Below are 12,534 nucleotides of genomic sequence, written 5' to 3'. Positions count from 1 at the left end.
GCTCGAGACATGCTTGAAACTGATGTCACAGGGTTTCACACGACTACATGCGCACACACAATTTATAGAAAGATCAAGGCCACTATTCACAATAGCTCTATAACATCTTGCTGATGGAGGAGGCGGTGGAGAAGCTCCTCCCTGATATATAATAAGGAAGTAGAATAGGGATGAGGCTTTGGCAAGTAGCATGGGAACGAGGAGAGTTGCAAGTGAGAATTAGTGAGGAGGAGTGGGAGAGAATAGGGAGAGCCGACGTGACAGAGGGTTATTGAAAGTGAGAGGATGTTGCAGGAGACAGAATGGTCTCAGGCCTCTGTGTGATGCATTCAGTGTTGCCGCAAGATCTACCTGACTGTCTGTCTCTAGCAGAGAGGATGATGGGATGTTCTGAAAGCGCTCCAGCACACCTGCAGAGCTAATTCACAGCCTCTGATTCACTACCGCCATTCTGCGCAGGCTAAATGCACGTCTTTTCACACTACGGGGTTATGCATTCCCTACATGGTGCAATCATGCCAATCAGCATTTCTTTCTTTAAAGCACATTTATTAACTACTGTTAAACACATCTACATGGTGCAGCCCGGTGGGACAAAACATTTGAATTCACTCCCTTACAAGAATGTCTAGTCTACGATCACAGCACCAGTAATTATGTTATCTTTGAGTTCCTCCAGGCGGAATATCTTATAAGAGGTGCTGTTTTCATGGAGAGCATGGTGAAAGCTTTGAACACGCACATGGGTTGAAAGGCTGGCGCAGGTGTAGGCGAGCGTTTAAAAAAACCCCAAACAAAACAAATGTGTCTGCCTCACTTCAGACAATGACCCTGTGTGGGAATGTCACACTTACTTAGCCACTTGGTCTATAATGGAATTAGTATCTGTCTAGCCCACACAAACACAAACAGCAGTGATAAAGTTGGCTCTGACCTCAAAGGTCAAAGGGCACTTGACAGACGAGACGCTGTGATGAAGAAAAGCACCTGGGTATCACATCCCAGGGTGTGCTGTGGTAGCCTTCTGGAACAACCCCACATTCGAATCAAGACTGACCTCTTTTCCTCTAATAACGCAGCTCTCAAAACTTTTCTGATTACACTTTGTGACATGCACAGAGCCTGTTGTTTAGCTTCCTCCCTGTTCCCAGTCATGGACAGATATAGGGCATTTATCCACTGACAGCACTTGTAAACGGCGAGAGTGATAACTGGAGAACAACAGCTCCAGATTCTCATCTCAGAGCGCTAATATGATGAGACGGGTGCTCGGTGCATGGGGGCAGGCAATATAATTAAGGTCTCTCCCCAGAATGTAATCTTTCAGGGAAGAGCCTGGGCGGGGAGCGGGACAGATGACGGGAGCGCAGGGGGAACAAAACACTCTCCATCAGGGAGCAGCGAGATGAAGGCCTGAGAGCCGGTATTCCATTGGGGAGGTGGGGAGGGAAAAGTGAGGTAAAAGGGAGGTAATGCTAGGCTGGTGAAGCCAGCCAGCCTCTTTCAGCTCCCCAGCTATTAAACTCAATCCTCCGTGGAGGCCCCATCAGAGCTGGTGACTGCTCCTGGCCCCCAAAAAAAGATGATGGCGTGAAAGGGGGGAATTGAAAGAGAGACAGAAAAGAGAGTGGGAGCAGAAGATAATGGATGTTTGTTTATTTCACATACAGAATTGAGGAGCAGTAACCAAGGACGATCAGTGGTTGCTATGCATCCCTGAATCTTTTAGTTGTTGCGGGAGACATTCACTGCCGAGGACTGTTATTACAGTCAATCAAATCTGACATTAAAGTCTCATCAGAATATCAACAATTATGTAAAATATCAGCCTGCTGGTTCACTGACAAGAAGACTAACTATTCAAATCCTATTAAGGCAATCCATAGAGAACCTGACACTTGTTTTACGAACTGTCAGCATAAATTCTCACTGTTCTCCCAAAAGGCTGAGCGGGCGCATTGAATTTGTTTACATTTGTAGGTGTCACCCAAGCCTGACAGGTCCTTATACTTATAGTGCTTCCAGGAACAACATATCTCTTGCTGTGGACGTTAACACAGATACTCAAGGTAGCAATGCTGTCTTGGTCTACACAGATGGTCAGTTAGGTAGGCGGTGACATCACATATTATACAGAACACAGCATATTAATCATTCATCAATCCATTAGCTAGTTCAGCTCAAAACAGCAATGGTCAACACATGAAATGCATATTAATGATATGCAGTCCGGTCGATTGGAAGTAAACACACATACCTTGAAAAATGACAGTCATTTTCTTCTTATAGATGGCAAAGTCAGTCTCGAGGAAGACGCAGAAAATGACCCGTGTGATCTGCACGGAAAGAAAAACAGATGAAAGAGCAAGAAGTGTACAACCTCACTGCAACAAAAAAAAGGTCCCACTGGTAAATTAAGATGACAACTAGACAAGTTTAGATGTGACGATAGCAGTCTGCATCAGCAGGAGGCAATCAGAGCCACTGAGAAATCTAATTAGTTGCCCTCAGAATCAAGACCACCCAAAGTAGACCCTCTGAGACAGCGTTTAGAGAATATTACAGCACATTACATCAGAATAAGCATTATTGAATGGATGCATTGGTTAGAGTGGAGCAATATGCCTCAGTATCACACAAAGTGCAACGACATGAAATTGGAACATCAAAGATGAACAATGGAGACTACTTTCAGCCAAACTGAAAATTACTAGAGAAAGTGGCACATAAAATATTTTACTCTACTTCTCAGGATCACAAAGCCATGATGAAATGTTGAAAAGAAGAACAACGAGTACGTTTCATATTGAAACCTCAAACAAATGTCATGAAAAGACAAAAGACAATTGAAAACCATTAAAAGAAAACAAGAAATTGTTATTGTAATAACTCGACTGTGGTTCACAAAATGTGAACAACACAGAAACACTGGTTTAATGGTAGGTCAGTGGCAGCTTTGGAACAGTTCAGCGGTTGAAATGAAACAACCGTCATGTGGTGTGTATGTTGATAACAGACAGACGTTGATTGACAGAGGATTCACTTCTTAACAGTGTTGAGAAAAGAAATCTCTGAGCTGTGTACGATGGCTGCTAAGATAAAGTAAAAGTCTGTCTGCTACAGCATGTTTGTAATAAAAGGTCTATCAAATTCAACAGAGGTGAAATCAGTGATATTTAAGAGGCTCGAACAACATAACCTTAACAGCTCAGTGGGTGGAACAGTGTGAGCAGCGGTTATTCCTCTGTTGCCTCAATGCCTATTGAGATTTCAAACTTTCTCATCACTATGGACGACCTGACTTTCTGTATTTGCCCTCGATGCTCCCAGACCCCCTAAACGACCAGCTGTGCACTCCACACTGAGTTTCTTCAAAACCAGAGGAATCATTTGTGCTTTATGTGAAAGCTGTAGCTTCACGACTTCAAACACTGTTGCAGTGTTGGCATTATATTCTTGGTGCAGATCACCAACCTTGGATGTGGCTAGCATTAACCACAAAGTTATCTTGGGTTTGCTGTTGATGCGGCAAAGGACTGGCTGCCATAAGATGATAAACATCTGAATTTCACTGATAACTTATCACGCCTTCCACAAGCATTGTCAAGGGGAACAAACGAGAAAGCAGAGAGGTCCCTCTCAGAACAAACAGTAATGCAGAGCAAAGCTCTGAACATGCTCAGTGGCTCTTAGAGTTTATACTGACAAATCACTACATATTAATTAACTCAAATATGAGTTATGTTAGTTCTATTTGTTGACTCGGCCGATATCTGATTTGTTTTTTTTTTATAATAAATCCTGACTTGAATGATAAAGTTGAAGTACATCATGCTCTCTGGTACTTTCAGTAGCCCATGAAATATTCCAAATAAGTAAATAATGTATAAACATGTCACTTATTCAATCAACAATTTGGCAAATTTAGCACAATGTGCAGAGAGCATTCTTGAAACCATGATTTTCTATAACTGTGTGTTATAATTCATGCTGTAAACAGTGGGACATCCTTTGGTTTAAAAACATTGACATAAATCCAGGCCATATATACTTTCCATACTCTGATAATGTGCGTGTGTCAAGTCATATACGTGGCTGTTAAAAGATTGCAGAGGAAGAGGTCACCTCTTTCACTTTCACCTTTCTCCAGTGTAGCCTCAGATGTGCAGGCATCAGTCACAGTCACAGAGATGCATCGCAGCAAATAATCGCTTGACTGAATAATGGCAATTTTACACAACAGTCACGACGGTGGCCATCCATCCCATACCCTCCTCCATGAAGGATAGCGATGTTATGAGGAAGTAAAGGGAGCTCACCAGCTTTAGCCCCATTCCTGACGCTGCCCAGCACAAGGATCCCATTCAAAGAGGCACCCTTCTGGTGCTCATACAGACATACATCTATTAATAGTTTATGATCCGTGCTTTGGAGTAAATGTTAGGAGCTGCATCCAGGATGGTAACATTTTATTTTGCTAGATGTCTTGGGGGTGCTTTGTTCATAAAATGTAGACTCACTCTCTCAACCCCTCAACCCCGACAGAAAATGAAAGAAAGCTTTAAGTCCTTTGAAGTTGTAGGCTCGCTGACAAACAGATTGTGCAAAAGTGATAATACGCCAAGATAGTGCATGCCACTGGGTGCTGGAAGGCCACAGCAGCTCCCCAGGAATTTCCATTACTCTTTTATGGAGCTCCATTCTAAAGCTGAGTGCCCACTGTGAAACAGGATGAATCATGAATTCATGCACTGAAACACAGACACGCCGGTGCACGCACATGTGGACACACACAGACACACACACAGACACCATTGATGTTGATACATTGCTCCTATGTTGTGTTGATATGATAAAGGAAAGGAGAAATTTTACTCCAAGCCGTGCTAAAACAAAACCAAAAATGGAAAATCTTAACATCCGTGTCAGTGTTTCCCAGACTTTTTACAGTCATGTAGCCCTTAAGAGATTCAACCTCGGGCTATGTACATCCACCCCCTCCCGTGCCGCATCTTTATATGATTTTTTCCCCCAAAATCCACATGAAACTGTGAAATACTCACCACAGGATAATGAGAACGGTGTGGTTGAGAGGGTGCACATCACTCTGCAATGTTTGGCTGAATCTGAGAAAGTCTGAGTCTCTGAGAATTGTTTTGCACGTCTGTGCCTGTATTTTGTTTTCATGCTTGTCAGAGCCAAGAACCAACTCTCACATAAGAAGGCCTACGTGGTGGCAAAGGGCATCAATGTCTTGACAGCACGATTGGCCAGTGCAGGGTACTCTGCACAGTCCTATCCAGAAATCTGGCACATTAATTCAGTTTTCATGGATTCACTTCTTGCGACATCAATGAGGCTCTCCTGTTCAGATGCAGTTAAGGCAGCAGGCACAGCAGAAAAGGGATAACGAATCCAACTGTCGGACTTGTCAGTTTCAGGGTTGAACCTGCGCAGTTGTGCAGCCAGCTCCTTGAGGTGCACTTATATCGCGCTTGACACTGTCTTTCCCATTGAGCTGATTTGTAAAAATAATAAAATAAAATAATAATCATGCAATAAGAGAAAGACCCCTGTTTTGCTGCTGAAGAAGAAATATCACTCAGATAACATAGTTGTGTAAGAAACTCCCAATCATGCAAATGGTGGCTGCCTGTTTCATGTTAGAAGGTCCAGCATTCTGTTGTCCTTGTCTCCAACGGTTTATAGACGAGCACGCCCTCCCAGATTGACCCTTCATGAACCTGCGAGCTGTGCCAGGCTGGCTACATCTTTTGACTCACCCAACTACAGTGCATACAATTCACTATATGCAAAGCAGTAGCTGTTTCAAAACCTTCCATGTCACTGATGCACAGTGAAGGAGCGTTATTTGATGAACACATTCAATGGTCTGTATAGTTTGGGTAGCTAATTTGGGTTGCTGTTGCTGGCAGGTGCATGACTGGACTACTCAGATTATTTAAGATTGCATGTCCTGTTTTCTGTTTTAAAAGTTAACGGTTTGACTTTAAAATGCAACTTTCTTTTATTTGCCGTGCCCCGTTCATCACTTCTCAGACCCCATTTTTGGAAACAGTGATCCATGTCATGTCGACTCTTGTCTCTGGCTCCCTCTCTGTCAGTTTCTTTGTGCGGTCTCTGTAACAGCATGTCCACTTTCTGCAGAAGTTCTTTTATTCTACAGATCAGAAACACATCATATGGTCTTTGACACTTATCAGCCAGACCAGGTTGACAAGTAAAAACCAGACACGCGGGTGTAGAGCATTGACATTCTGCCTGTATCCAAACAAACACCACTGGCCAAGGCTTCTTTACAGTATAGAATGAATCGAACACAACAGAGAAGATGATCTGTGACTTTTTCTTTGCAAAAGTAAATTCCACCAGTCTGTACTTAAAACAGCTTGTTTGCTCAAAGTAAACCACAGACGGCTTATCTCCTGCTTGCACACATACAGTACTGAATAGTCATGGAAGAAGAATCCATGAATAGTTGGAGGCCTGAACCAAAATCACATGCACCACTTTTTAATTATACACACTTTAAAAGAGCCATTTCTTCTCGTGAGGACTGATGATGACAGACAAAATCACCATCTTTAATACCTACTTTGTATTGATGTCTTGTTCCATAATTACACATACAAAACAAGGGCAAATATGATACACAAGGTGGCATTAAACTGTATGAGTGTACTTACATTTCAAGGCCAATTAGGATGAAAGTAAGCATGATTTAATGAGCACTGCAGACATGAAAATGTTTCTAAATACTTAATTTCAGATGTTAGGTTTTGGAGAAGAGGCCCAATATTTTGGTCTGTATGTCTGTATGTGTGTGTGTGTGTGCGCGTGTGTTTAATGTGCACCCTGCTGCCGCCAAGGTTGAAAAAGTTAATGGAAGACTAATTAGAAAGCTGGGATCACGGCATGCTGGCCTGCCTAGTCATTACTCATCCCTGATTGGAGGGCCTTTGCCAAAGGGTGAGCACAATATGATTGGGTCCCCTGGTTGCATACGGGAGGGATGGTCCTCTTGACAGAAATATGTTCTGCACAATAAGGTGCAAGACTGTGTAGTTGGCTTGACCTCTCACTCTTTGAGAGGTATTTAGTGAAGATGCAGCCAACTCTGGCAAAGTAATCAATGGATTCAAAGGTTTTAGACAAAAACAAGTTTCTACAAGAACAGGAACATCAAAATGTATAAAAAGCATTTTTCAGACATTTATTTAATCAACTCCAAATAAAAGGGATTTTTTGAAACATTTCCAATTAATTGTTTCATCCCTGATGAGTGCTAAATAACAGTGAGAGGAAGATAAGTCACTGGGCTGAGTTTCAATAGAGTGGCGAGGGCATACTTTATTTTCTATTGCACCACAAAGTCATTTATGGTGCAGACACTGTCAGTGCTAATGCTGTACTGTAAAATACTGAATGATGCAGGTTAATGATCTCAGAACACTTTGGTCATCTACCCTAATCAATTCAAAACCAGTGTCTCTTAGTTGTAATTGACTTCTGAATATGTGATCAGTTGGCAGTAATTAAAATGAAATGCACAGACACAAGATTTTGAAGTAGCTAGTTCTGTCAGTGTGTGGCAGATGCATGTGCCTCAGTGTAAATGAGAGACGTGGAACAATATGAAAGTGTCATTTATGTACTTAAATCTCTTGTTTCATGAAATACTGTATGAGATTTTTAATTTGTGTGTATCGACTCATCATTCTGGTGCCGGCCTCACCAGGTGCCCCAGACTCCTACTGGCTGGCTAACAGATGAGCTGTCATGGCTGGCCACCCATGCCCATAATTACATTGGGGGCACTGCCAGCAGAATCTGACGTGCAGGCACAACGCACGCACTTTTGCTACTTGCATTTCCTTCTTGATTCTGTCACAAACAATAATAGGGACAGGTTGCCCTGGCATGTCTGCTCCAGATGGAGCCCAGACCCAAGGGAGATCTGTGTCTATCCTGTGCTGCCTCGTTACTGAGGCACCGGTTCATGCAGGATCCTGAATGGTTGGATCCAGATGGACAACAGCGACAGGAGACTGATATACATTATTAACACCAGCTGAAATCATTCATTCAGTGGCTTTATTTGCTTACACTCAAGGTCATAGTGATTCAGAACCAGCATGCACTGGATGGAAGGAAGCCTGGGCAGGTCACCAATCCATCATGGCGGCTGGGTTTAATGAACTATATATATATATATATATATATATATATATATATATATACACACACACACACACACACACACACACACACACACACACACACACACACACGCATACAGTAAATACACAGTTAATACATATGTTTGTTTTGTTTAGGATTTATTGATCTCTGACATGACATATGAATGTTGTATGTGTGATCATACATGTCATTGTTGGAGAGATTGAATAATTCCAGCAAATTATTCCTGAGCCAGAAATATCTCCCCATAAAACACAGCCTTCTAGCTGCATCATCAAAGCCATAATCAGTGAGCGCTTGTCTCTTTTGTTGTCAGCAGCAGTGGATTGGATAGAGGGTTCACTTTGAGGCAGGTGGACCATATCCAGGCCTTATTACTGATGTAATTACACACACCTGCGTCCCCCTTACCGCGAGCACAGCCTGCAGCTTGAGGGAGCATAGAAAAATTCAGCTTGGTTAATGACAGGCATCTATAGTCAGAGCTGTGTAAACACAAATACACATAAACATTCCTAGATCCTTCACGATCATGACAGCACAACTGCTCGGTCCACGCTGCTGCTTAAAATCTGCTCGTCACAGAGACATCCCTCGTGTCCACCCCCTTTAACAGTGGAAGGGATTATGTTGGTGGCAGGGCTGACAGCGGCAGCCAGGCACTGGCACTGGCTACTCGTGCGAAGCTGAGAGCAGCTCCTCCATTTGACTTTGATTGACCCTGTCTGCCGAGAGAGTTGCAGCTCCACCTGCAGCAAGCTGGTGAATTATCATTTCAAAGAAGTGCCCAGAAAAGGTTATCCCTTTGAACAAAACGCCTCCATCCACACATCAAAGGAGGAGCCTGACATCGGGCTTTGCGAAGCCACGGTTACGACCAAAGCCTGGAAGAAAGTGCTGAGCTCAAATTCTTACTTTCCAAAGCCGGTCGACATCAGACCCCCGTTATATCATGATAAGGGCAAAAGGGTAGTCAATGGAGTTAGCTTAATATTGCTAAACAGATGACAGATTTTGGTAAATGCTTATGTACACAATTATGCATGAGTGCTCAGCACAGTGTGACTAATTAGAAGTGATAACATTCTGGTAAGCTGCCTTGTTATTTCATCAGTGTAAAACATCACCATGCCACTTCTAAGGCCATGTGCAGGCCAGAATATAAAACATTTTGATGGGAAAATGCTGCCTTGCTAGATTTGAAAAAAATCTGTGAGATAATATATCAGCAATTTGTATGTTAATTCAACACATGCTGTGTGTGCCTCACTTTTTTTTCTTTGGCACATTAGTGTTGAACAAATAGTTCTTACTGTATTATTCAGGCTTCATTGCTGCATGGCACTGTAGACAAAAAATTGGAGTACAGCATGCTTGAGGCATCTAGCATTTTAGCTCACATTTTCAAAAATTGTTCTCTCAAAGTGAAAGAGACAGCATTTGACTTTCACAGGCTTTGAGCTGTTCCTGCCAGCTCCCACTGCCAGCAGCAGAGGCACTGTGCTATCTGATTAAAAAAAAAGAGAGAGAGAGAGAAAGGCAGACACAATTTCAGCAGGAAAAAAATGCACAATTCATCCTTTGTATTTCATATTACATTATTTTCATATTTAATCTTTCTGAAAGAAAAGGCCAGGCTTTATGGATTTTAAATTCTCCAGTAAATTTCGCCAACAAGAACACCAAACACAGCGGCTGAAAATATTCTACAGTGGCTGTTTCACCTCCCCACAGGAACAGTAACTGACATCATCTGACTGCAACTAAATACTTGCACCTAACCAGTGACAGTAATGAAAATCCTTCCCCACCAACAACAAGACTTCTGTCTTCCCTAAGAGGGGATCTACGGGAAATGTCAGCACCACCAGGGCCTCCGAAGATTTGAGTTTCACAATATTAGAGCATCTTTTTGGCATGTGACCAATGGTGCAATCCATTCCACTAGCAAATTTGTCAATTAATATGGATGGTCAAATAATTATAATGATGGAATACACGTGCAGAGTCCATAGGGAAAAATGTGAGTGTGAAGGATTGGGTCATTTTCTAGTCATAAAGATGAGAGGTAGTGCAGCTGCGGACGAGGTCAGAGGGGAATGATGAAGGAAGGACTAATATGAGGGCTGTATCTATGATCCATGGCTGCATTGGTAATGATCTGACCTCTGGACAGCAAGTGGCCTACAACAACCTCTCCTGATGAGGAGTATGTGTGTGTGTGTGGAGGTGTGGGGAGGGACGTTCCTGTGATAACTTGTTCAAAAGTATATGAAGTGTATGAGGTCCAAACTTACTGTTGGGCTTGAGAATGGAAGTATAATATTTGACTTCAGATAAAGTAATACATGCCATTATGTCTCTCTGTGTATTTTAAAAGCATGTTGAATGCTGATCTTTCAGCTGCTCGGTTAATGGATGTCTGTAGAATGACGAGCAAATCCTGGAAAATTTCCAGAAATAGCAGACATCAATTTGAAGAGAAATGCAATGACGTGTTTTCCTTACCTTGAGCTTGCTATGTGATTAAATTGCCCAGTATATTATTGGCTTGTACACGCTGTGTGCATGCGTGTCCTCATGTACTTGCTGGTAGAACTTAGAGGTACAAGCAATATCGGGACCCTCTCATCAAGACATTGCTCTACAGTGCTTGCTTGTCTCTAAAAAGTCTCTCAAAACATTTCTCAGGAGCTGAAGTCTGGAAACTGAAATGTGTCTCCAAAATAAATTCTAATTATAGCAGAAGTGGTGTATGCCCTCTCCCTGCAATGTTTTCTGCATGCTTGGATGTTGCAATCTTCCTCTGCACAAGTTCATCCCTCCTGTTGAGCTCCTTTAAAGCATCGGCTGGCCTTTGACACCTTTGCTGTGCTCCCCATTCCTATATTGACCACCAATGGGCAGTATTACATGTCAAGTTGAAGGATTGGTGCTTTGTGTGGATGTGTCAGGCTCTGTGTCCACTCATCTGCTCGCCAGGATCATGCAGGGGTTATCCTGCTTGGTTGTCAAATCCACTAATATTTTCATTTTTCCTGTCTCTGTTTAGTCAATACCTGCTCAGTCTCTGGGAGGAGGCCAATAAGAGCCAACTCAGCCCTGGCTGACAGAGGCTGGTGTGTGCAGCCAGGTATAGACATCCTCTAAGCTGAACCCGTTACGCCCAGCTCGTGTCGATGAAGTCATTACACAATGTGTGTTTCTCACCAGATGGAAACAGTTTTCACACAACAAGAGCAAACCCTTTAAGGTCCAGCAGGAGAGACTGTATGGGGAAAACACCGTCTCAGACAAATGAAATCCACTGATGTGCACTAAGGAAAATAAAACAATACAAATGTCTCCTTTCTATTTCTCGGATAAATCATTTTTGATGTTTCCCTCTCCTGTATGCAGGATTTGGAGTAGTCAGTGTGTGTCTCTGTGTGCTTATTTGGCACGTCGGGCTTCTCCTTTTCAGCTGCATCTTTGCCCTGTCTGGGCCTGACTGGTTCTGAGGGGGTTTCCTGGGAGGAAATATGTGGTGTGATTCAGCCAGGTCCTCCTCAGTTTGAGTATTACACAAAAGCTGCCAGACGAATGGGAATCCAATCACAGCTCCCTATGGCCAAAATTGCCAGAACTGCACACAAGTCTGGATCTGGAGAGGTGCAGAGGAGGCACCGGTGACCTGTAATTTATCTAACAAACATGTCTGCGTTTCTTCAGCAAAAACACATGTGATACAGCCGCTAGCAGTCAAGCCGTGTCTTCGTCCTGTGCATTTCTATTAATAATGCTCGCCTGCATTGTACCCCAGTCAGTGCTTGAGCATGATAATGCAGACGATGTGAGAGAGTGTGTGTGGGCTGTGCCATCCCTCGCTACACAGAAATGCTAATAACTTTGTCTATTCTCTGAGGTTTAACCCTCATGTGGTGTTTTATTTTTTTCCTGTGGAGGTTAATGCCATAAGGTCAGGAGGAACACTCATTAGAAAGTACTTTGCTTCACATACATTTTCTTCTAGCGGGAGTTATTACTCCTTTGCTACTTTTATAACAGAGCCCATCCATGATGCCAACACAATGTTCGGGCAGAGGTATGAAATTTTTTTACTTTTATTCCTGCTCATCCACCATCTGCATTGGAGCTGGCACCGAACCCTTGCAGACACGGTTCATTAAAGCCCTTTTTGCTTTCAAATCCAAACAGCCACACAATCATCTGAATAGCTCTCATTATCTCAAGTTTAGAGATAGAAATGCACCCGTACAGAGACACACTGAAGAACTAGACTTCTTCTCATTATATTACTAAAACCACCCT

At 42.8% G+C, this 12,534-nt stretch overlaps 1 protein-coding gene across 5 annotated transcripts in view; it reads right to left on the bottom strand.

Annotated features, from left to right (window-relative positions):
• Positions 1 to 12,534, bottom strand: part of macrod2 (mono-ADP ribosylhydrolase 2) — a 402,757-nt gene that overhangs the window by 30,706 nt on the left and 359,517 nt on the right. For all 5 annotated transcript variants that reach the window (XM_070977971.1, XM_070977972.1, XM_070977974.1 and 2 more), the window contains exon 9: positions 2,258 to 2,336. In XM_070977971.1, coding sequence (XP_070834072.1) covers positions 2,258 to 2,336 — 79 coding nt within the window. The remainder of the gene's footprint in view (positions 1 to 2,257; positions 2,337 to 12,534) is intronic.

This window comes from Chaetodon trifascialis, chromosome 13, assembly GCF_039877785.1.
Source record: "Chaetodon trifascialis isolate fChaTrf1 chromosome 13, fChaTrf1.hap1, whole genome shotgun sequence".
Lineage (NCBI taxonomy): Eukaryota > Metazoa > Chordata > Actinopteri > Chaetodontiformes > Chaetodontidae > Chaetodon > Chaetodon trifascialis.
Note: the sequence above shows the minus strand (reverse complement) of the source record. Positions and strands in the feature narration are given on the sequence as shown.